The sequence below is a fragment of the Microcaecilia unicolor genome, chromosome 7, assembly GCF_901765095.1.
Source record: "Microcaecilia unicolor chromosome 7, aMicUni1.1, whole genome shotgun sequence".
Classification (NCBI taxonomy): domain Eukaryota; kingdom Metazoa; phylum Chordata; class Amphibia; order Gymnophiona; family Siphonopidae; genus Microcaecilia; species Microcaecilia unicolor.
Window position 1 is genome coordinate 1,786,010 of NC_044037.1, and position 24,836 is coordinate 1,810,845.

The 24,836-nt window shown below is 46.1% G+C and overlaps 1 protein-coding gene across 1 annotated transcript in view; it reads left to right on the forward strand.

Annotated features, from left to right (window-relative positions):
• Positions 1 to 24,836, forward strand: part of MED12 (mediator complex subunit 12) — a 295,163-nt gene that overhangs the window by 113,843 nt on the left and 156,484 nt on the right. The window contains 2 exon segments of the mRNA XM_030208869.1: positions 5,362 to 5,442; positions 5,859 to 6,032. Coding sequence (XP_030064729.1) covers positions 5,362 to 5,442; positions 5,859 to 6,032 — 255 coding nt within the window.

Here is a 24,836-nt window from a genome sequence, read left to right on the forward strand (position 1 = left end):
GGTAGCCTGGTTCCGTCCCGGTTAAGGTGGAGCCCATCCTTTCGGAACAGGCTCCACCTATCCCAGAGTGTTGCCCAGTTCCTAACAAACCTTAAATCCCTCATCCCTGCACCATCGTCTCAACCATGCATTGAGACTTGAGCGCTCTGCCTGCCTTTTGGATCCTGCATGTGGAACGGGAGCATTTCTGAAAATGCTACCCTGGAGGATCTGGATTTCAGCTTTCTACCTAGGAGCCTAAATTTGACTTGCAGAACCTCCTTCCCACATTTTCCTATGTCATTGGTACTGACATGTACCAAGACAGCTGGCTCCTCCCCAGCACTATCTAAAATCCTATCTAGGTGATGCGTGATGTCCGCCACCTTTGCACCTGGCAGGCAAGTGACCAGGCGATCCTCACGTCCACTAGCCACCCAGCTATCTACATACCTAATAATTGAATCACCAACTACATCAGCCATCCTAAGCCTTTTTCCTTAGCAGAATCTCCTGGCGAGACTATTGCATCATCTGGTGGGCTGGTCCTGGCTACAGGATTACTTCCAGGGAGATTCTTTTCTTTCAGGAGATCTCCAAGGCTGCACAGGGGCTTGCCAGACTGGCAGTGGGATTTCTCTACAATGTTCTTGTAGGCTTTCTCTATGTACCTCTCTGTTCCCCTCATCTCCTCCAAGTCTAATATTGTAGCCTCAAGAGAACAGATTTGTTCTCTGAGAGCTTGGTCATTTTTGCATCGGTCACACATGTAACCTCTCACTAACTGGGAGATAATCATACATGTGACACTCAATGCAAAGACTGAATAGCACCCCTCTTTCTGCTGGATTGCTGTCTGCATCTTAGTATTAGAGAGTTGTTTAATTAAAACTTCTTTAAGTACTGAGGATATTAGATGAGTATAAAGAGCCTTAAGATTATGTGGTATTATGTGTAATTTATTTAGAGTTTGCTTCTCAGAAACTAATTGAATATATTTAAAACTCTAATGAAAACTCTCCTCTTATCCTAATGAGAATAATTGACTATAAATTAAGAGATGTGCTAGGGTTTGTGGGAGTTGGGGGGGACGGGACTGAGGGTTGAATTAGGCCCTGATGCACCTTCTAGAGTTTATCTGTTAATGCTGTGGCAGAAAGTTCAAGTTCTAAAAATATGAGGAAAAGGGTAAGGAGACTAGTTAATAAAGTTTGCTTTTTTTTTTAAAGTTCTAACCGTCTTTATCAATAACCTACAATTCCTGTTTTAAACCCCAATCTTTAACTTACCAAATCACAGAGCAAAATAATGTTCACTTACCAGAGAGATGTCCTCTTCTCTCAGAACTTTGGTGCAGGGCCAAAGAGACAGGCAGAGCTCCGGAGTCTCAATGCGTGAATGAGACGATAATGCAGGGAGGAGGGCTTTAGATTTGTTAGGAACTGGGCAACATTCTAGGGAAGGGGGAGCCTATTCTGAAAGGATGGGCTCCACCTTAACCAGGGTGGGACCAGACTGCTGGCATCGGCATTTAAAAAGGAGATAGAGCAGCTTTTAAACTAGAAATGGGGGGGGGGGGGGGGAAGACAGAGAGTCGCTCAAAAGTGCATGGTTCGGGATAAGGTATCTTGCAAGGATACCTCACAAACAGGGAAGATAGGGTTTCTGGATAGTGAGGTTGCACAACAGACCGTGGTAGGCCAGGTGCCCTTAAATACAACTAAAGATCAGAAAAAAGATGGCAAATCAATAGTGTCAAGTACTAAGCAACATGCAAATAGGAACAACAAACATACTCTGAAATGTCTATGTGCAAATGCTAGGAGTCTAAGAAATAAGATGGGAGAGTTGGAATATATTGCACTAAATGAAAAATTGGATATAATAGGCATTACTGAGACCTGGTGGAAGGAGGATAACCAGTGGGACACTGTCATACCGGGGTACAAAGTATATCGTGATAGGGTGGACTGGACTGGTGGAGGGGGTAGCATTGTATATTAACGAGAGCCTTGACTCAGATAGATTACAAATTCAGCAGGACATAAATCACACCTTTGAATCATTGTGGGTTGAAATTCCATGTATACAAGGGAAAAGGATGGTGATAGGAGTGTACTACCATCCACCTCGCCAGGATGAGCAGGTAGACGCAGAAATGATAAAAGATATCAGAGACGTAAACAAAATGGGCAATGTGATAATAATGGGTGACTTCAATTATCCAAATATAGACTGGGTAAATGTAACATCGGGACACACTAGAGAGGTACAATTCCTTGATGAAATCAAGGACAGCTTTATGGAGCAGCTGGTGCAGGAGCCGACGAGAGAAGGAAAAATTCTAGACTTGGTTCTTAGTGGAACGCATGATCTGGTGAGGGACGTTATGGTACTGGCGCCGCTTGATAACAGTGACCATAATATGATCAGTTTTGATATCAGCCTTGAAGTAACTATACACAGGAAGTCAAATACATTAGCGTTTAACTTTAAAAAAGGAGACTATGATAAAATGAGAAGAACGGTGAAAAAACAACTTAGGGGGGCAACTGAGAGGGTAAAAGCTGTACAAAAGGGATGGACGCTGTTCAAAAATACCATCCTGGAGGCCCAGGCCAAACATATTCCACTAATTAGAAAAGAAAGGTGGAACTCCAAAAGACAGCCGGCCTGGTTGAAAAGTGAGGTGAAGAAAGCTATTAGGGCTAAAAGAAACGCCTTCAGAAAATGGAAGAAGGAACCGTCTGAAAATAACAAGCAGCATAAGGAGTGTCAAAGCAAATGCAATGCGCAGATAAAGAATGCAAAGAGGGATTACGAAAAAAAGATAGCATTAGAGGTAAAAAAAACATAGCAAAAATTGTTTTCAGTATATTAAAACAGGAAGCCGGCAAAAGAATCGGTTGGGCCACTGGATGACCGAGGGGTAAAAGGAGTGATCAAGGAAGATAAAGATGTAGCGGAGAGATTGAATGAATTCTTTGCTTCGGTCTTCTTCACCGAGGAAGATTTGGGTGGGATATCGATGTCGGAAATGGTATTTCAAGCAGACGAATCGGAGAAACTTACAAACTTCACGGTAAACCTGGAGGACGTAATGGGGCAGTTCAGCAAACTGAAGAGTAGCAAATCTCCTGGACCGGATGGTATTCATCCTAGAGTACTGATAGAACTGAAAAATGAACTTGCGGAGCTACTGTTAGTGACATGCAATTTACCCTTAAAATCGAGCGTGGTACCAGAAGATTGGAGGGTGGCCAATGTAACACCGATCTTTAAAAAAGGTTCCAGGGGAGATCCGGGAAATTATAGACCAGTGAGTCTGACGTCTGTGTTGGGGAAAATGGTAGAGGCTGTTATTAAAAACAAAATTACAGAGCACATCCGAGGACATGGATTACTGAGACCGAGTCAGCACGGCTTTTGTGTGGGGAAATCTTGCCTGACCAATTTACTTCAATTCTTTGAAGGAGTAAACAAACATGTGGACAAAGGGGAGCCGGTTGATATTGTGTATCTGGATTTTCAAAAGGCGTTTGACAAGGTACCTCATGAAAGGCTAAAGAGGAAATTGGAGGGTCAGGGGATAGGAGGAAATGTCCTATTGTGGATTAAAAACTGGTTGAAGGATAGGAAACAGAGAGTAGGGTTAAATGGGCAGTATTCACAATGGAGAAGGGTAGCTAGTGGGGTTCCTCAGGGGTCTGTGCTAGGACCGCTGCTTTTTAATATATTTATAAATGATTTAGAGATGGGAGTAACTAGCGAGGTAATTAAATTTGGTGATGACACAAAGTTAATCAAAGGCGTTAACTCGCGACAGGATTGTGAAAAATTACAGAAGGACATTACGAGACTGGGAGACTGGGCGGCTAAATGGCAGACGACATTTAATGTGAGCAAGTGCAAGGTGATGCATGTGGGAAAAAAGAACCCGAATTATAGGTACGTCATGCAAGGTTCCACGTTAGGAGTTACGGACCGATCTGGGTGTCGTCGTCGATAATACACTAAAACCTTCTGCTCAGTGTGCTGCTGCGGATAGGAAAGCGAATAGAATGTTGGGTATTATTAGGAAAGGTATGGAATACAGGTGTGAGGATGTTATAATGCCGTTGTATCGCTCCATGGTGCGACTGCACCTTGAGTATTGTGTTCAATTGTGGTCGCCACATCTCAAGAAAGATGTAGTAGAATTGGAAAAGGTGCAGCGAAGGGCGACTAAAATTATAGCGGGGATGGGACGACTTCCCTATGAAGAAAGACTATGGAGGCTAGGGCTTTTCAGCTTGGAGAAGAGACGGCTGAGGGGAGACATGATAGAGGTATATAAAATAATGAATGGAGTGGAACAGGTGGATGTGAAGCGTCCGTTCACGCTTTCCAAAAATACTAGGACTAGGGGGCATGCGATGAAACTACAGTGTAGTAAATTTAAAACAAATCGGAGAAAATGTTTCTTCACCCAACGCATAATTAAACTCTGGAATTCATTGCCAGAGAACGTGGTGAAGGCGGTTAGCTTGGCAGAGTTTAAAAAGGAGTTAGACAGTTTCCTAAAGGACAAGGCCATAAACCACTACTAAATGGACTTGGGAAAAATCCACAATTCCAGGAATAACATGTATAGAATGTTTGTACGTTTGGGAAGCTTGCCAGGTGCCCTTGGCCTGGATTGGCCGCTGTCATGGACAGGATGCTGGGCTCGATGAACCCTTGGTCTTTTCCCAGTGTGGCATTACTTATGTACTTATGTACTAAGCTAACCCAGTAATCAGATTGCCTTTAGTAATCTTTAGTAACCACTGTGTCGAGTATAATTGCTACTGGGGAACAGCTTATTCAAACATAAAAAGTCTCTAAATTTTCTATAATGATGGTTTAGGGCTTGTCCTGATGCATGGAGAAACCCCCCAGATTATATGGGTCTGTCTTTTATTTCCATTGTCCAAGTCATCACTGGGCTTGGCGTGCTTTTCTCCAAGATGTAAGAAAAGCAACATGGGATGAAGGTGGGGAGATGCTATTTATTTACTTTTGATGTATTTAGTGCATTTATAATCTGCCCATCATTTTGGCAGAGTACAGAAACATCATGGATAATAAATATAAATAAAACACAACAGTCGTCCAGTAATGTTTTTCCTAAAATGTAGGTAATTTCTTTCTAATTCCTTAATAGTTTGACCCCCATTCCGATAATGATATTGTGTAGCAGCATCATACCACCTCTGGTTTTCTGTGTCTGTTATACCACAGGTGAGCAGGGCTATGAAAAATAAAAGAATGATAAATGCTGTGCAGGATATTGTCTGAGGGCTGCTTTTGCTGCTGGGTTCCCTTTTGACTTGTGATGTATTTTGTGTTGTGCTTGTTCAGGATACAGGACTCTCAGAATCCATGGAGATTGACCATAACTCAAGCACTCTCTTCGAGGATATAGAGAAACCGGATTTCTCTGTAAGTTCTTTTCTTCTCATGCACAGATTGTTATAGCCTTGCATGTGAGTGTGTCTTGCAGACCCTGTATGGTGTCTGGTAAAGGATGAGAAAGGAGGTTTTGCATTCCTCTGTGTCCCAGTTACCAAGACCAGGAGGATGGATACTTGTAGTGGAGAAGCCATGACATGCATCTGTAGGAAATGCGTGTTATTGCTCTCCATTGTTTTAAACTCCATCTCCCTGTTCTCTTTCCTCCCACGTTCTTGTTGCTGTGCTGTGGGTCTGTTTTCCTGCATATCCCTTGTTTTGTTTTCTTACTGTGTGTGTGAGTCAATACTCTGTTCTTTTCTGTGACCACTGATCTCGGCTCTTGTCTTCAGTGAGGTAACCTGTGTGCTGCATTCTCATATGTATCCCATGTTTATCTTAACCAGATGTTCTCCCCTGCCATGCATTGTGATACAAAGGGAAGTCCCTCCCCAGAAAAACTGGATTCTGAGAAGGAAGCAAAGCTGGTGGTGAAGGAAAAAGCAATTGAGGGGTCTTTAGCATCTCTCTATGATCAACCACGACACATCCAATGTGCCACTCACTTTCCTATACCACAGGTGTGTAAACAGAAGCATAAGACAGAAAGGGATGAAACATTTCTACTGTCAATGTTTGTTTGGAATACGTGACAAAAGAAGGAAGAAATTTGAAGGTTGGATAGTGTGATGGAAGGAAATGTGTAGCATTGATGGGGCTGTGGAAGGTAGAAGGGGGTGGCACATAGGGCATAATTCTATAATAGGGTGCGTGAGATAAGGGAGTAAGCGTGTTCTATAAATAAAAGTGGACACCTATTTCTTCTGGAATACTAGTACAAGTGGCAGAAGCGTGCTTACTTCTATGACGCCTTCACTTATCACAGCCCTAAGCCAGTGCAAGTGTTTAGCCAGAACAGGAGTAATTTTACAGTACTTTTCCACTAATCACTATTCTATAAAAGGCCATTTATGTGTGTTCCTACCGCCTAAGACGAAGTGGCTTCATATAGAATTAGTCCGTTTGGGGGTTGAATAAGGTGCAGAGGATGAAATGTTATGTGTAATATAGACTGACATGAAGGAAGAGGATGATGCAGCAAGCGAGGTGAAGAGAAAATATTGATGGGGGTGTGAGGTTAAGAACATAGAGCATAAGATGTGATGTACTGGGTCAGAACAAAGCCCAGCACCTGTCTGATGGTGGCCAGTCCAGATCCCACGTACCCAGCAGGATTCCCATCCCAGGAAATTGTCCCAACCCTTTTTAAACTCATTTGTGCTAATTTCCTTGACCTCTTTTTCTGGCAACACATTCCTCATCTTAATTGTGAGTGGAGTGAACACATTCTCCCGTTCATTCTGAATGTGCTGCCTGTTAGCTTCATGAAGTATCCTCCTCGCTCTACCACTGTTGGAAAGGGAAGAAGCTGATCCCTTTAAGCAGCCTTTCCATTCCACTCATGATTTTATAGACCTCTCAGCCATGTCTTCTCAAAGCTGAAAAGAACTCCTCTTTATTCTTGAGCCCTCTCGGTGGGAGTATTATCCTGTTCATAAACTACACAGCTTCTTTCTCTTTTAGTTAAGGACTATTGAAAAGCCTTTCCTCTAAGGTTGTGAATGTTGATGTATTTTAACTTCCTATTAGTTTGATGGCATTTTTGCTATTTCTTTTATTGTAGCCTGTATATATAGAATTGCATTGATGATTTTATTTTCTTCATTTGGATCTGCTTTCTTGCTTTCTGTTTTGAAAGGTGTCCTTTTGGCTTTAGTAGCAACCTGAAAATTTATTCACACTAGCAGCCCTTTGATCTTTTTCCTGATGCATGGAATATTATTTGTCTGGGCTTCAAAGATGATATTTTTAAACAATGTCCATAATACATGCAAACTTTTATACTTTGCATTCACTCCTTTTAGTTTTTTCTAGTTTCCTCGTTAGATTAGAGGCTGCCTTTTTAAGCTAAATGAGAGTTTTTCTTCATATTTCCTATCCAGTGATGGATTGTGTTCTGATGACGTGGTAAGAGCCCCACCACTGTTCCCCTCTGTACCAGGTCCTACAATTGTAGCGAGTACTAGACCTAGAATAGATCCCTGTTCCATGGGTTCTGGGACCAGCTACTTCATGAAACAGTCATATAAGACATCTAGAAATTTTTACTATGTAGCCTATCGCAGTAGTTTTCATCCCTGTCCTCAGGGACCACCTGGCCAGTCAGGTTTTCAGGATATCCACAATGAATATTCATGAGAGATTTGCATGCACTGCCTGCTGCCTTAGTATGCAAATCTGTCTCATACATATTCATTGTGGATATCCTGAAAACCCGACTGGTCAGGTGGCTCCCGAGGGCTGGGTTGAAAACCACTGGCCTGTCATGATGTGAAATTTACTTGATTGGTACTGGGGAATTGAAATCTCCCATTATTATTCTATTGCGAAGTCTGTTAGCTTTTCTAATTTCTGTTAGTATTTCACTGTTTTTCTTTTCATCTTGGCCAGCAGATGGAAATATACTCCCATCGATATACTCTTCCCCTTTACACGTGAAGTTTCTATTCATAAAAATTCCACACTACATTTTGCCTCTTGCAGGGACAATTGAGCTCTATACCTTCCTTAACCCTCTAGGTTAGCCATCTGGGTCAAGAATGCAGCTCTATTTCCCTTTCATAATTGGGCAGGACACTGGTGTACTACTTATATACCTAGATACTTCGTGATCTTATGACTGCTAATCAGACTTTTCACCCAGCAAACATATTGCTCTTTTGTCAACTTCTAAAATGCTGACAGTCTCAGAATTCCTCAGTCTCCTAATCTGTAGTGACATTCAAATTCTACTTCATTTCAGAGTATATACACCTATGCATCATAAATTGCACCTCTGTGTTTCCCTTCTGAACCAAGACACAGCTGCTTCTTTCCTTCTGCCTTTCCTCTCTCTGCAAAACAGTCTGTGCTTTTCTGCAGCTTCCACAAGCAGCTTTCCATTCGGTCCAGGCACAATTGTTTATACTCTTTTGCCAGCAGATAGATACTGAAAACCACTGGCTTGATGACATTAGTGTGCATGAAGACCTGTGTAGCTGACAGCCAGCCTGTGCTTCACAGTCTCCAGCAGATGGTAGGTGAGGTAGGCCTGTGTAGTTTGGATCTGACTTCAGAGGATTGGGGTACTATTGGTTTAGGTGTGGGCTTGGGTCTCCTCCTTTAGGGGTGTGGTAGTTCATATTGGTTTCATATCTTAAAAAGGAAAGAACAAAGGAAGGTGATTCTGGCTGGGCTGACCTGGCCCTTATAGTCCAGGGGAGGAAAATTCAATGTGGTTGGGTCCCTCCCACCCCTGGTACTTATTTGGGAGTTTGGCTGCAATACCTTCTGCCTTCCTCCTACACGTGGGAAGGGACCAGAGGTAGGAGCATTCTAGCAGCCTAATTTCAATGAAGTTAATATTTAAAAAAAAGAAATAACAGGCAGTATTAAGTGCTCTTGCCACAGGAGACTACAAGGTGGCTGAGAAGCTGGGTGGAGGGAAGGAATTTTATTTTATCAAATTTATATTCCGCATTACCTGCAAAATCTAAGTGGGTCACAATGCAACAACCATAAAAGTAAATTCACATACAGGACCTTACACATTACTAATTATTTATTGATATCAGTCAATAGCATACTAAAGGAGATCAATTTGATATATGCTGGTGGTGAGTGGGCTGCAGCAGTTGCCACTCCAGCATTAGCTGGTCCTACACGTGTGATGAGGAGCACCGGAAAGACAAGATCCTAGTCCCAGATTAGACTAGTGCTATCTGTGTAGCATGACTGAATCCACCCATGGCTCTGGAGCAGAGGAGCGGGCTCTGGTGAATACATTGAACTCTGTTGGTGGGAATGGCTACCATTTTGTCTGGAGTTGTAGCAGAGCAGAGTCCAGGGGAGGGTCCCCTAATGTTAGATCTTGTGAGGGTTCAGAGAGAGGGTCCTCAGGTCTTTCTGCTATAGCAAAGCCTTAACCCAGGAATGAGCTTCACCCCTGAGGTCATTTTGTTGTTTCACCAGGCACAGCTGAAGGAATTGTTGGAAGACGCTGCTGGAGCTCGTAGAATAACCCCTTGAGGAGTGGGGAAGACCTGTGTGAGGATGTTTCAGTGATTCATATTGTACAGAGAGCTGGCAGAAGGCTTCTGCATTTGCCTTCACACAGTTGGCTGTGCTTTGATGTTGCCTGACACTCAGCCTTTTCTTACGGCCCCTTCCTTTGGAATCAAATCAGAACTGAACCTCCTTTAAAAAAAACTTAAGATGAAAATCAAAATCTGGCTATTCCAGCTTGCTTACAATCAGTTCTAACCTCTTGTGATACAGAGACCCTGCCCTTTCCTTCTTCCTCCTCCTTTCTGCTTTCTTTTTTTCTTTATAAATTGGAATTTGTAAACTGTCTAGCAGCACTAAACTGTCATGACGTTGGGGGCGGAGCAATGGCAGAACAACGAAGGGGTTGGCCAGGGAGGGAGGGGGGTGGTGTTGGCGACGAAAACCTTGCTAGCGCCCGTTTCATTTGCTCTGAAACGGGCCTCTTTTACTAGTATTTATATAAAAAGACAGTTTTAAAAGAAGGAAAATCAAGCAGATCAGAAGATGCTGACCTCAAGGACTGAGAAGGCTGATATTAATGCAAACTTGCTGAAATCACAGGAGAAATTTTATGGTTATTTTAAATACTATCAACAAGATCTTATATTGCACTCTGTATACAATAGGTCACCAATGCAAAGAGACAAGAGTGGGTGTAATATGTTCAGAATGGTTCATTTCCAAAAGAACACATGTGCAATCTATAATTATTGTAAAGCATATTTTGGCAATCCTAAAAACAAGGCAATACAATAATCAAAAAGAGGTATTAGTGTGATCTGCATTACTAAATGAAAAAATTCACATCACAAATAATCCTTCAATCTTCTAACAAGTCTTAATTTGAAAAAGAGAGTACTAATCACCTTAGCTTCCTGAGACTTCATATTCAGTGATGGATCTATCCAGACACCCAAAGATCAAATTTTCTTACTGAAAACAATCTTGATACCATCTATTGAGAGAGAATCTGGAACATCAACGAAAACAGATCCAGATATAATAATAGCCTGTGTTTTTGCCATATTCAGGCTGTTGATTTGCTTTTATCCACTGTATAATCGTTTTCAGGTGTAAACATAACAGTTGAATATTGTAATATTACTTGTAATTCCTAGACCATGTCTTTCTTAAAATTGGAATCCGCACTGAACAATAAAATAGATGCGGATACAAGAATATTTTGTGTTTCTGTTTTTGGTTCTTCCTACACATCTGAACTGGTTTGGAGGGAAGGAGAAATTAGATCTTGCTAATTTTCTTTCCTCAAGTCCTTCCAGATCAGTCAAAAGAGTCTAAATTTTGGGGTTTGCATTGTGGGGCATACACAGATTACACTCTTTTTGGGTGTAATTGGGGAACTTAACTCTCTCTCCTTGACTACTTAATTTACTCTGTCACTTATGAACTTTAAACGAAAGACATAAGTACATAAGTACATAAGTAGTGCCATACTGGGAAAGACCAAAGGTCCATCTAGCCCAGCATCCTGTCACCGACAGTGGCCAATCCAGGTCAAGGGCACCTGGCACGCTCCCCAAACGTAAAAACATTCCAGACAAGTTATACCTAAAAATGAGGAATTTTTCCAGTCCATTTAATAGCGGTCTATGGACTTGTCCTTTAGGAATCTATCTAACCCCTTTTTAAACTCCGTCAAGCTAACCGCCCGTACCACGTTCTCCGGCAATGAATTCCAGAGTCTAATTACACGTTGGGTGAAGAAAAATTTTCTCCGATTCGTTTTAAATTTACCACACTGTAGCTTCAACTCATGCCCTCTAGTCCTAGTATTTTTGGATAGCGTGAACAGTCGCTTCACATCCACCCGATCCATTCCACTCATTATTTTATACACTTCTATCATATCTCCCCTCAGCCGTCTCTTCTCCAAGCTGAAAAGCCCTAGCCTTCTCAGCCTCTCTTCATAGGAAAGTCGTCCCATCCCCACTATCATTTTCGTCGCCCTTCGCTGTACCTTTTCCAATTCTACTATATCTTTTTTGAGATACGGAGACCAGTACTGAACACAATACTCCAGGTGCGGTCGCACCATGGAGCGATACAACGGCATTATAACATCCGCACACCTGGACTCCATACCCTTCTTAATAACACCCAACATTCTATTCGCTTTCCTAGCCGCAGCAGCACACTGAGCAGAAGGTTTCAGCGTATCATCGACGACGACACCCAGATCCCTTTCTTGATCCGTAACTCCTAACGCGGAACCTTGCAAGACGTAGCTATAATTCGGGTTCCTCTTACCCACATGCATCACTTTGCACTTGTCAACATTGAACTTCATCTGCCACTTGCACGCCCATTCTCCCAGTCTCGCAAGGTCCTCCTGTAATCGTTCACATTCCTCCTGCGACTTGACGACCCTGAATAATTTTGTGTCATCGGCGAATTTAATTACCTCACTAGTTATTCCCATCTCTAGGTCATTTATAAATACATTAAAAAGCAACGGACCCAGCACAGACCCCTGCGGGACCCCACTAACTACCCTCCTCCACTGAGAATACTGGCCACGCAATCCTACTCTCTGCTTCCTATCTTTCAACCAGTTCTTAATCCATAATAATACCCTACCTCCGATTCCATGACTCTGCAATTTCTTCAGGAGTCTTTCGTGCGGCACTTTGTCAAACGCCTTCTGAAAATCCAGATATACAATATCAACCGGCTCCCCATTGTCCACATGTTTGCTTACCCCCTCAAAAAAATGCATTAGATTGGTGAGGCAAGACTTCCCTTCACTAAATCCGTGCTGACTTTGTCTCATCAGTCCATGTTTTTGTATATGCTCTGCAATTTTATTCTTAATAATAGCCTCCACCATCTTGCCCGGCACCGACGTCAGACTCACCGGTCTATAATTTCCCGGATCTCCTCTGGAACCTTTCTTAAAAATCGGAGTAACATTGGCTACCCTCCAGTCTTCCGGTATTACACTCGATTTTAGGGACAGATTGCATATTTCTAACAGTAGCTCCGCAAGTTCATTTTTTAGTTCTATTAATACTCTGGGATGAATACCATCAGGTCCCGGTGATTTACTACTCTTCAGCTTGCTGAACTGACCCATTACATCCTCCAAGGTTACAGAGAATTTGTTTAGTTTCTCCGACTCCCCCGCTTCAAATATTCTTTCCGGCACCGGTGTCCCCCCCAAATCCTCCTCGGTGAAGACCGAAGCAAAGAATTCATTTAATTTCTCCGCTACGGCTTTGTCCTCCTTGATCGCCCCTTTAACACCATTTTCGTCCAGCGGCCCAACCGACTCTTTGGCCGGTTTCCTGCTTTTAATGTATCTAAAAAAGTTTTTACTATGTATTTTTGCTTCCAACGCTAATTTCTTCTCAAAGTCCTTTTTTGCCCTCCTTATCTCCGCTTTGCATTTGGCTTGGCATTCCTTATGATCTATCCTGTTACTTTCAGTTGGTTCTCTTCTCCACTTTCTGAAGGATTGTTTTTTGGCTCTAATGATTTCCTTTATCTTACTGTTTAGCCACGCCGGCTGACGTTTAGTCTTTTTTCCCTTTTTTCTAATACGTGGAATATATTTGTCCTGAACCTCCAGGATGGTGTTTTTAAACAGCGTCCACGCCTGATGCAAGTTTTTTACTCTGCGAGCTGCTCCTTTCAGTCTTTTTTTCACCATTTTTCTCATTTTGTCGTAATCACCCTTTCTATAGTTAAACGCTAGCGTACTTGATTTCCTAGTTTCACTTCCTTCAATGCCAATATCAAAACCGATCATATTATGATCACTGTTATCAAGCGGCCCTCGTATCGTTACCCCCTGCACTAGATCATGAGCACCACTAAGGACTAAGTCTAGTATTTTTCCTTCTCTTGTCGGCTCCTGAACTAGCTGTTCCATGAAGCTGTCCTTGATTTCATCAAGAAATCTTATGTCCCTTGCGTGTACAGATGTTACATTACCCCAGTCTATATGCGGGTAATTGAAATCCCCCATTATTATTGTGTTGCCCAGTTTGTTTGCGTCCCTGATTTCCTTTAACATTTCCGCATCCGTCTGTTCGTCCTGGCCAGGCGGACGGTAGTACACTCCTATCACTATCCTTTTCCCCTTTGCACATGGAATTTCAATCCACAGTGATTCCAAGGAGTGTTTTGCTTCCTGCAGAATTTTCAATCTATTTGATTCAAGGCTCTCGTTAATATACAATGCTACCCCTCCACCAATCCGATTCACCCTATCACTACGTATCACTACGTATCACTCTGTATTTCTCTTACCAGAATTGGCGATCGCCATCACGGTACTATGTAAGCCACATTGAGCCTGCAAAAAGGTGGGAAAATGTGGGATACAAATGCAATAAATAAACAAACTTGACACTAGTAATATCATGGAAAATACGTGACAGGCACTTTTTGGTATTACAGTGTATTGCCTAGAAAATAATTATATTCCCTCTATCTATAGACCTAAATTCATAATACCCAAATAATAACAGAACTAACTTCACGCTCAAGCGTATTATAAAAACAAATTGCTTATTTATTTACATAGCAGCAAGAACAAAATGAAAAGTCAAAAATTATGACATCTTATCATAGAAACAGCTGAGAGCAAATGCACATGAACCCTAAGACAGGCTTCTAGTTCAGCAAGATATTTTAATCCCAGAGCAACAATCACACAGCAATTACATGGCAGTTGTACAACCTGGATGTAGATGAAGTCAGACATCCAGCAGGTGGCAGTGTTCCTTAGATGTGTGCCGGTCAGGCTTCAGAGCAGGGGCTGCACTTCAGATCAGATGGAGTGCAAACAGCCATTTGCGTCAGATATAAGTACTACTTAACTACTACTACTAAACATTTCTAAAGTGCTACTAGGGTTATGCAGTGCTGTACAGTTTAAAAGAGAAGGACAGTCCCTGCTCAAGGAGCTTACAATCTAAAGGACAAATGTACAGTCAGTCAAATAGGGCAGTCAGATTGGGGCAGTCTAGATTTCCTGAATAGAGGTATAAAGGTTAGGTGCCGAAGGCTACATTGAAGAGGTGGGCTTTGAGCAAGGATTTGAAGATGGGCAGGGAGGGGGCCTGGCGTATGGGCTCAGGGAGTTTAATCCAGGCATGGGGTGAGGCGAGGCAGAAAGGGCGGAGCCTGGAGTTGGTGGTGGTGGAGAACGGTACTGAGAGGAGGGATTTGTCCTGTGAGCGGAGGTTTCGGGTGGGAACGTAAGGGGAGATGAGGGTAGAGAGGTAATGAGGGGCTGTGGACTGAGTGCATATGTAGGTTAGGAGGAGAAGCCTCTTTTAAACAGAAATTGCTGGCTGCAGCTTGGTTGGTGATGTCCATCGACAAGGCCAAGAGTGCACAACCAACTCTATCTCAGATGTTGTGACTTGAGAGGCCACAATATTGTCCCACTGGCACCATGTTGAAGGGGTACTTTAACCATGAAGTCATTGTTCAAGTAAACAAGTGCTTTTATTGAAAGAGGATGAGCCTCAAAGTCTGCAACACGAGCATCTGAATTCCCCTTGTGGTGATGTAATATGGTTATTCTCCTCATCCACCGGCAGTCTCACTGTCCTTGCAGATTGCACGCAAGTCAGAGGCCTAACAAGCAACAGGCCTTAGCTGTGAAAGATGAATTTAGCCAAAGTCTGTATTTTAAAATGAGGTTGGTAACCCTGGAAGGTGCCATGTATTAATTCTATATAACTTTGTTATATAGTGGCACATAGTGTTGCATATAGTGTCTTTTGTTCCTACAGCATCCTGTAGGTCTGTCTTTGTGGGTTGTGGTATAAAAGGTGAGCATATAGTGGAAGAGATTCATTGTTTAAAAGAAAAAGCAGTTCTCATTGATTTGCATCTGTGGGCCAAATTTGGGTTTGAATTCCAGTAGCTCCATTGTCCTCTTGTTTCTTTGAAGGTAGTCTGCTTTGTTACAGAAATAATGGCTGGCTGTGGGTTGCACAGGTCCTTATGTAGAGTGATGTCATCAGGCCATTGGTTTTCAGTCTCCATCTGCTGGCAGGAGGGCATAAACACTTATTCTCCGAGGACAAGCAGGCTGCTTGTTCTCACTGATGGGTGACGTCCACGGCAGCCCCTCCAATCGGAAACTTCACTAGCAAAGTCCTTTGCTAGCCCTCGCGCGCCCGCGCGCACCGCGCATGCGCGGCCGTCTTCCCGCCCGAAACCGGCTCGAGCCGGCCAGTCTTCTTTTGTCCGCACTCGGTACGGTCGTGTTTTCGCCGTGTCGAGCCCCGGAAAGTCGACCTCGCGCGTCCAATTTGTTTTGAACGTGTTTTTTTCCTTCGGGAAAGCTTTGTCTAGTCGGGAAGTGCTCCGGAAACCCCTCGCCGGGTTTCGTGTAAATCCTCCCCGTACTTCTAGTTTTTGCCCCGGTAAGTTTTCTTTCGTCGTCGGGGTAGGCCTCTTTCGGCCTCGGTCGAGAAATTTTTTCTCCCTCTAAATTTTGGTGCTCCGAATTTCGCCATTTCGGCTTTTGATTTCGCCGGCGTGATTTTTCCGCCCATGACATCGAAGCCTTCCAGCGGCTTCAAGAAGTGCACCCAGTGCGCCCAGGTTATCTCGCTCACTGATCGACACTCGTCGTGTCTTCAGTGTCTGGGGGCCGAGCACCGCCCCCAGAACTGTAGTCTGTGTTCCCTGCTTCAAAGGCGGACTCAGGTAGCGAGACTAGCCCAGTGGAACGTGTTGTTCTCGGGCTCTTCGTCGGCATCGGCACCGGGATCTTCGAGTGCATCGACGTCGTCAGCGTCCAGACCATCTTCCTCGGCCGCCCCTGCATCGAGTGCATCGAGGCATCGGGCCTCTGCATCGGCGCCGAGACATCGGATAGCTGCATCGACGTCGGTGGTACCAGGACCTCGTCTGCTGATGTCATCGGACGGTGGTGCATCGGGTGGAGTGCAGGTGAGGGCTGTCCATTCCCCTGCTGGTGGCGGTGAGCCCTCGGGTGGGTCTCCTCCTGCCCCGAGGGCTCCTGCGGTACAGCCCCCCCGAGATCGACCTTCTTCAGTCTCGGCCCCGAGGAAGCGACGGGTGGATTCGACGTCCTCCTCGTCGGTGCCGGGGAGCTCCGGTGACATGCTTCGGAAGAAATCGAAGAAGCATCGACACCGGTCTCCTCCCCGTGTCGGCACCGAGAGCTCTGGGTCGCCGAGGGATTCGGCACCCAGCAGGCATCGGCACCGAGAGGACCGCTCACCCTCTGTTCAGGAGGTGTCGATGCGCTCCGCTCTGGACAGCCCGGAACAGCCTCCACGCCCGGAACAGGTTCTGACGTCGACGCCTGCATCGACCTCTCAGCCTTTCTCCGCAGCCACTCTAAACGAGAGCCTCCGGGCCGTTCTCCCAGAGATTCTGGGAGAGCTGTTGCGCCCTACCCCTCCGGTACCGGCGGTGCTTGCGCCTCCGGTACCGTCGAGCGTGGCGCCGGCTGGCCCATCGCCCAGGTTGAGGTCCCCGACGTCGGTACCGCGTGCGGTGCCGACCGCGGCCACCTCCCAGGAAGGCTCCCCGACTACGTCGGCGGAGGGAGCTTCGCCGATGCGGGCCAGGGAGTCTACCTCTCGACGCCCCCATCGTGGACGTGGCTCCACAGAGTCGAGCAGGGCGAGGTTGCAGACACAGGTCCGTGAACTTGTGTCTGACACCGAGGGTGAGGCCTCGTGGGAGGAAGAGGAAGATCCCAGATATTTCTCTGACGAGGAGTCTGAGGGTCTTCCGTCTGATCCCACTCCCTCTCCTGAGAGACAGCTTTCTCCTCCCGAGAGTCTGTCTTTTGCCTCCTTTGTCCGGGAGATGTCTACGGCCATCCCCTTCCCGGTGGTTGTGGAGGACGAGCCCAGGGCTGAAATGTTTGAGCTCCTGGACTATCCTTCTCCACCTAAGGAAGCGTCCACTGTTCCCTTGCACCATGTCCTGAAAAAGACATTGCTTGCGAACTGGACCAAGCCATTAAGTAATCCCCACATCCCCAAGAAGATTGAGTCCCAGTACCGGATCCATGGGGACCCAGAGCTGATGCGCACGCAGTTGCCTCATGATTCTGGAGTTGTGGATCTGGCCCTAAAGAAGGCTAAGAGTTCTAGGGAACATGCTTCGGCGCCCCCGGGCAAAGACGCTAGAACCTTAGACTCCTTTGGGAGGAAGGCCTACCATTCCTCTATGCTCGTGTCCAAGATCCAGTCTTACCAGCTCTACACGAGCATCCACATGCGGAACAATGTGCGGCAGTTGGCGGGCTTGGTTGATGCTCTTCCCCCTGAGCAAGCCAAGCCTTTTCAGGAGGTGGTCAGGCAGCTGAAGGCGTGCAGAAAATTCCTGGCCAGAGGAGTTTATGACACTTTTGATGTTGCGTCCAGGGCCGCTGCTCAAGGTGTGGTGATGCGCAGGCTCTCATGGCTGCGTGCCGCCGACATGGAGAATAGGCTCCAGCAGCGGATTGCGGACTCGCCTTGCCGTGCGGACAACATTTTTGGCGAAAAAGTCGAACAGGTGGTAGAGTCTCTCCACCAGCGGGACACCGCATTCGACAAGTTCGCCCGCCGGCAGCCTTCAGCTTCTACCTCTACAGGTAGACGATTTTTCGGGGGAAGGAAGACTGTTCCCTATACTTCTGGTAAGCGTAGGTACAATCCTCCTTCCCGACAGCCTGTGGCCCAGGCTAAGCCCCAGCGCGCTCGCTCTCGTCAGCAGCGTGCGCCTCAGCAAGGCCCCGCGGCTCCCCAGCAAAAGCAAGGGGCGAGCTTTTGACTGGCTCCAGCAGAGCATAGCCGACATCCAAGTGTCCGTGCCGGGCGACCTGCCAGTCGGGGGGAGGTTGAAAGCTTTTCACCAAAGGTGGCCTCTCATAACCTCCGATCAGTGGGTTCTGCAAATAGTCCGGCAGGGATACACCCTCAATTTGGCCTCAAAACCTCCAAATTGTCCACCGGGAGCTCAATCTTACAGCTTCCAGCACAAGAAGGTACTTGCAGAGGAACTCTCCGCCCTTCTCAGCGCCAATGCGGTCGAGCCCGTGCCATCCGGGCAAGAAGGGCTGGGATTCTATTCCAGGTACTTCCTTGTGGAAAAGAAAACAGGGGGGATGCGTCCCATCCTAGACCTAAGGGCCCTGAACAAATATCTCGTAAAAGAAAAGTTCAGGATGCTTTCCCTGGGCACCCTTCTCCCCATGATTCAGCAAAACGATTGGCTATGCTCTCTGGACTTGAAGGATGCCTACACACACATCCCGATACTGCCAGCTCACAGACAGTATCTGCGATTTCAGCTGGGCACACGCCACTTCCAGTACTGTGTGCTACCCTTTGGGCTCGCCTCTGCGCCCAGGGTGTTCACAAAGTGCCTAGCTGTGGTAGCAGCGGCGCTTCGCAGGCTGGGGGTGCACGTGTTCCCATATCTCGACGATTGGCTGGTGAAGAACACATCCGAGGCAGGAGCCCTGCAGTCCATGCAGATGACTATTCGCCTCCTGGAGCTACTGGGGTTTGTGATAAATTACCCAAAGTCCCATCTTCTCCCAGTGCAGAAACTCGAATTCATCGGAGCCCTGCTGGATTCTCGGACGGCTCGCGCCTATCTCCCAGAGGCGAGAGCCAACAACTTGTTGTCCCTCGTCTCGCGGGTGCGAGCGTCCCAGCAGATCACAGCTCGGCAGATGTTGAGATTGCTGGGCCACATGGCCTCCACAGTTCATGTGACTCCCATGGCCCGCCTTCACATGAGATCTGCTCAATGGACCCTAGCCTCCCAGTGGTATCAGGCCGCTGGGGGTCTAGAGGACGTGATCCACCTGTCCACGAGTTTTCTCGAATCCCTGTATTGGTGGACGATTTGCTCCAATTTGACTCTGGGACGTCCCTTCCAAATTCCTCAGCCACAAAAAGTGCTGACCACGGATGCGTCCCTCCTGGGATGGGGAGCTCATGTCGATGGGCTTCACACCCAAGGAAGGTGGTCCCTCCAAGAAAGCGATCTACAGATCAATCTTCTGGAGTTGCGAGCGATCTGGAACGCTCTGAAGGCTTTCAGAGATCGGCTGTCCCACCAAATTATCCAAATTCAGACAGACAATCAGGTTGCCATGTACTATGTCAACAAGCAGGGGGGCACCGGATCTCGCCCCCTGTGTCAGGAAGCCGTCAGCATGTGGCTCTGGGCTCGCCGTCAAGGCATGGTGCTCCAAGCCACATATCTGGCAGGCGTAAACAACAGTCTGGCCGACAGGTTGAGCAGGATTATGCAACCTCACGAGTGGTCGCTCAATTCCCGTGTGATGCGGCAGATCTTCCAGGCGTGGGGCACCCCCCTGGTGGATCTCTTCGCATCTCAAGTGAACCACAAGGTCCCTCAGTTCTGTTCCAGGCTTCAGGCCCACGGCAGACTGGCGTCGGATGCCTTCCTCCTGGATTGGGGGGAAGGTCTGCTGTATGCTTATCCTCCCATACCTCTGGTGGGGAAGACTTTGTTGAAACTCAAGCAAGACCGAGGCACCATGATTCTGATTGCTCCCTTTTGGCCGCGTCAGATCTGGTTCCCTCTTCTTCTGGAGTTATCCTCCGAAGAACCGTGGAGATTGGAGTGTTTTCCGACCCTCATCACGCAGGACGAAGGGGCTCTTCTGCATCCCAACCTCCAGTCCCTGGCTCTCACGGCCTGGATGTTGAGGGCGTAGACTTTGCCTCTTTGGGTCTGCCAGAGGGTGTCTCCCGCATCTTGCTTGCTTCCAGGAAAGACTCCACTAAGAGAAGTTACTTCTTTCATTGGAGGAGGTTTGCCGTCTGGTGTGACAGCAAGGCCCTAGATCCTCGCTCTTGTCCTACACAGACCCTGCTTGAATACCTTCTGCACTTGTCTGAGTCTGGTCTGAAGACCAACTCCGTAAGGGTTCACCTTAGTGCAATCAGTGCATACCATTACCAAGTGGAAGGTAAGCCGATCTCAGGACAGCCTTTAGTTGTTCGCTTCATGAGAGGTTTGCTTTTGTCAAAGCCCCCTGTCAAGCCTCCTACAGTGTCATGGGATCTCAATGTCGTTCTCACCCAGCTGATGAAACCTCCTTTTGAGCCACTGAATTCCTGCCATCCGAAGTACTTGACCTGGAAGGTCATTTTCTTGGTGGCAGTTACCTCGGCTCGTAGAGTCAGTGAGCTTCAGGCCCTGGTAGTCCAGGCCCCTTACACCAAATTTCATCACAACAGAGTAGTCCTCCGCACTCACCCTAAGTTTCTGCCAAAGGTTGTGTCGGAGTTCCATCTGAACCAGTCAATTGTCTTGCCAACATTCTTTCCCCGTCCTCATTCCTGCCCTGCTGAACGTCAGCTGCACACATTGGACTGCAAAAGAGCATTGGCCTTCTATCTGGAGCGGACACAGCCCCACAGACAGTCCGCCCAATTGTTTGTTTCTTTTGATCCCAACAAGAGGGGAGTGGCTGTAGGGAAACGCACCATATCCAATTGGCTAGCAGATTGCATTTCCTTCACTTACGCCCAGGCTGGGCTGGCTCTTGAGGGTCATGTCACGGCTCATAATGTTAGAGCCATGGCTGCGTCGGTAGCCCACTTGAAGTCAGCCACCATGGAGGAAATTTGCAAAGCTGCGACGTGGTCATCTGTCCACACATTCACATCTCATTACTGCCTGCAGCAGGATACCCGACGTGACAGTCGGTTCGGGCAGTCAGTTCTTCAGAACCTGTTTGGGCTTTAGGATCCAACTCCACCCCCCGAGGGCCCTGTTTGTTCTGTTCCAGGCTACACTCTCAGTTAGTTGGTAAATTTTTTAGGTCAATCTCAGTTATGTCCTCGCCGTTGCGAGGCCCAATTGACCAATGTTGTTGTTTTGAGTGAGCCTGGGGGCTAGGGATACCCCATCAGTGAGAACAAGCAGCCTGCTTGTCCTCGGAGAAAGCGAATGCTACATACCTGTAGAAGGTATTCTCCGAGGACAGCAGGCTGATTGTTCTCACAAACCCGCCCGCCTCCCCTTTGGAGTTGAGTCTTCCCTTGAAGTGTATTGTCTTGCTACATACTGGACTGGCCGGCTCGAGCCGGTTTCGGGCGGGAAGACGGCCGCGCATGCGCGGTGCGCGCGGGCGCGCGAGGGCTAGCAAAGGACTTTGCTAGTGAAGTTTCCGATTGGAGGGGCTGCCGTGGACGTCACCCATCAGTGAGAACAATCAGCCTGCTGTCCTCGGAGAATACCTTCTACAGGTATGTAGCATTCGCTTTTCTGGACTGATCTGGAGAGACTCAAGGAAAGAGTTAGCAGGTAAAATCTAATTTCTCCATTAGCTCCAAGAGCTTTATTACTTTCTCCTTTCTCACTATAGTACCCAGATTAGCTGTCTCCAATACGAGCTGTAATAAGAGGTTTACAAATAAGAACACATTTCATCACAAAATAAGCAGCATACATCAAACATAAGAAAATGGCAGACTTTAAACTAGCATGTATAACAATAGGAGTCTAGCAACTGTTTAAACTTTAGCAAACTAAACTCCTGCCTTTTAGTAACAGAAGCCTGTTCTATTACTCAGGTGCCACAATTGAAAAATGCCTGAGCTCGTAACTTCAGCTTTCAAGTTAATTTAATTTTTTTATTTGTATTCACAATCTGCCTAACAGCTAATAGGAACAATTTAGAATCATTTATATCTACCTGCTGTTCACTTTAGGCTGTCTATTTATTCATGATCATTAGGCCAAAAATCATATGGCAAGGTTCTTTACATAAATACATAAGTAATGCCACACTGGGAAAAGACCAAGGGTCCATCAAGCCCAGCATCCTGTCCACGACAGCGGCCAATCCAGGCCAAGTGCACCTGGCAAGCTTCCCAAACGTACAAACATTCTATACATGTTATTCCTGGAATTGTGGATTTTTCCCAAGTCCATTTAGTAGCGGTTTATGGACTTGTCCTTTAGGAAACCGTCCAACCCCTTTTTAAACTCTGCTAAAAGCTAACCGCCTTCACCACTTTCTCCGGCAACGAATTCCAGAGTTTAATTATACGTTGGGTGAAGAAAACTTTTCTCCGATTTGTTTTAAATTTACTACACTGTAGTTTCATCGCATGCCCCCTAGTCGTAGTATTTTTGGAAAGTGTGAACAGACGCCCATCCCTGCTATCATTTTAGTTGCCCTTCGCTGCACCTTTTCCAATTCTACTATATCTTTCTTGAGATGCGGCGACCAGAATTGAACACAGTACTCAAGTTGCGGTTGCACCATGGAGCGATACAACGGCATTATGACACCCTCACACCTGTTTTCCATACCTTTCCTAATAATACTCAACATTCTATTTGTAGACCTTATATGTATTTGCCATACATTTTCAGGCTATGCCACAACCTCTCTGTGATATTCTAACTTCCCTATTTTGCCAGTATCTTTTTATATGTAAGGAGATATACAAAGCCCAAAACATAAAGAAAGAAAGGCCTTTCTCTAAACCTTGGCCTTAACTTCTCCTATGATCTAATTTTAAGTGTACACCATATCCTTGTTAAATTTTAGTGCCATGCTCCACCTTGATTAAGGTGAAAACCATCCTTTCAGATTAAGTTCCCTCCTGTAAAATGTTCTTGATTTCCTAAAAAAAAATCACATTTTTTACCCTGCACTGCCATCTCAACTAAGCATTGCGGCTCAGGACTTGGCATACCCACATATGGTATTGCAAGCATTTCTGCAAATTCTACCCTGGAGGTTCTGAATTTTAATTTCCTACCAAAATGTTGAAATGTGGCTTTCAGAATCGCTATCCTGCACCTTCCTAAGTTGATGCCCATAAGAACCAATGGTCCATCTAGCCCAGTATCCTGCTTCCAACATTGGCCAATCCATGTCACAAGTACCTGGCAGAAACCCAATAGTAGCAACATTCCATGCTACCAATCCGAGGGCAAGCAGTGGCTTCCCACATGTCCATCTCAATAACAGACTATGGACTTTTTCTCCAGGATCTTGTCCAAGCCTTTTTTTAAACCCAGATACACTAACTGCTGTTACCACATCCTCTGACAGTGAGTTCCAGAGCTTAACTATTTGAGTAAAACAATGTTTCCTACTATTTGTTTTAAAAGTCCATGTAATTTCATTGACTGTCCCCTGGTCTTTGTACTTTTTGAAAGAGTGAAAAATCCGTTCACTTCTACCCGTTCTAAACCACTAAGGATTTTATAGACCTCAATCATATCCCCCCTCAGCTGTCTCTCTTCCAAGCTGAAGAGCCCTAACCTCTTTAGCCTTTCTTCATACGGGAGAAGTTCCATTCCCTTTGGTTGCTCTTCTTGATAGTTGGCTACTTTCCAGCACACTCTAAAATCCTGGTGGCAATTGAAGTCCACCTCTTCCGCACCAGGCAAGCAACTTACCAAGCATAGAGATGATGATTCGGAATAATGAGCAGGAAAAGAAGGTGTAGAGATTTGGACTGTAGGGTAGAAGCGTGGGAGAAACGGCACTATCCAAAGTCTGTAATGACCTGCTCCTCGCCAAATCCAAAGGTCATTACTCCATCCTCATTCTCCTCGACCTATCTGCCGCTTTTGACACTGTCAATCACGACTTGTGTGACTTACTTCTTGACACTCTGTCCTCTTTTGGGTTCCAGGGCTCTGTCCTCTCCTGGTTCTCCTCTTATCTCTCCCATCGTACCTTCAGAGTACACTCTCATGGTTCTTTCTCCATCCCTATCCCGCTCTCTGTTGGAGTCCCTCAGGGTTCTGTCCTTGGACCCCTTCTTTTCTCTATCTACACCTCTTCCCTGGGCTCCCTGATCTCGTCTCATGGCTTCCAGTATCATCTTTATGCTGACGACACCCAGCTTTATCTCTCCACACCTGACATCACTGCGGAAACCCAGGCCAAAGTAACGGCCTGCTTATCCGACATTGCTGCCTGGATGTCCAACCGCCACCTGAAACTGAACATGGCCAAGACCGAACTTCTTGTCTTCCCACCCAAATCCACTTCTCCTCTACCTCCTCTCTCTATTTCGGTTGATAACACCCTCATCGTCCCCGTCTCATCTGCCCGCAACCTCGGTGTCATCTTCGACTCCTCCCTCTCCTTCTCTGCCCATATCCAGCAAATAGCCAAGACCTGTCGCTTCTTCCTCTATAACATTAGCAAAATCCGCCCTTTCCTCTCTGAGCACACCACCCGAACTCTCATCCACTCTCTCGTTACC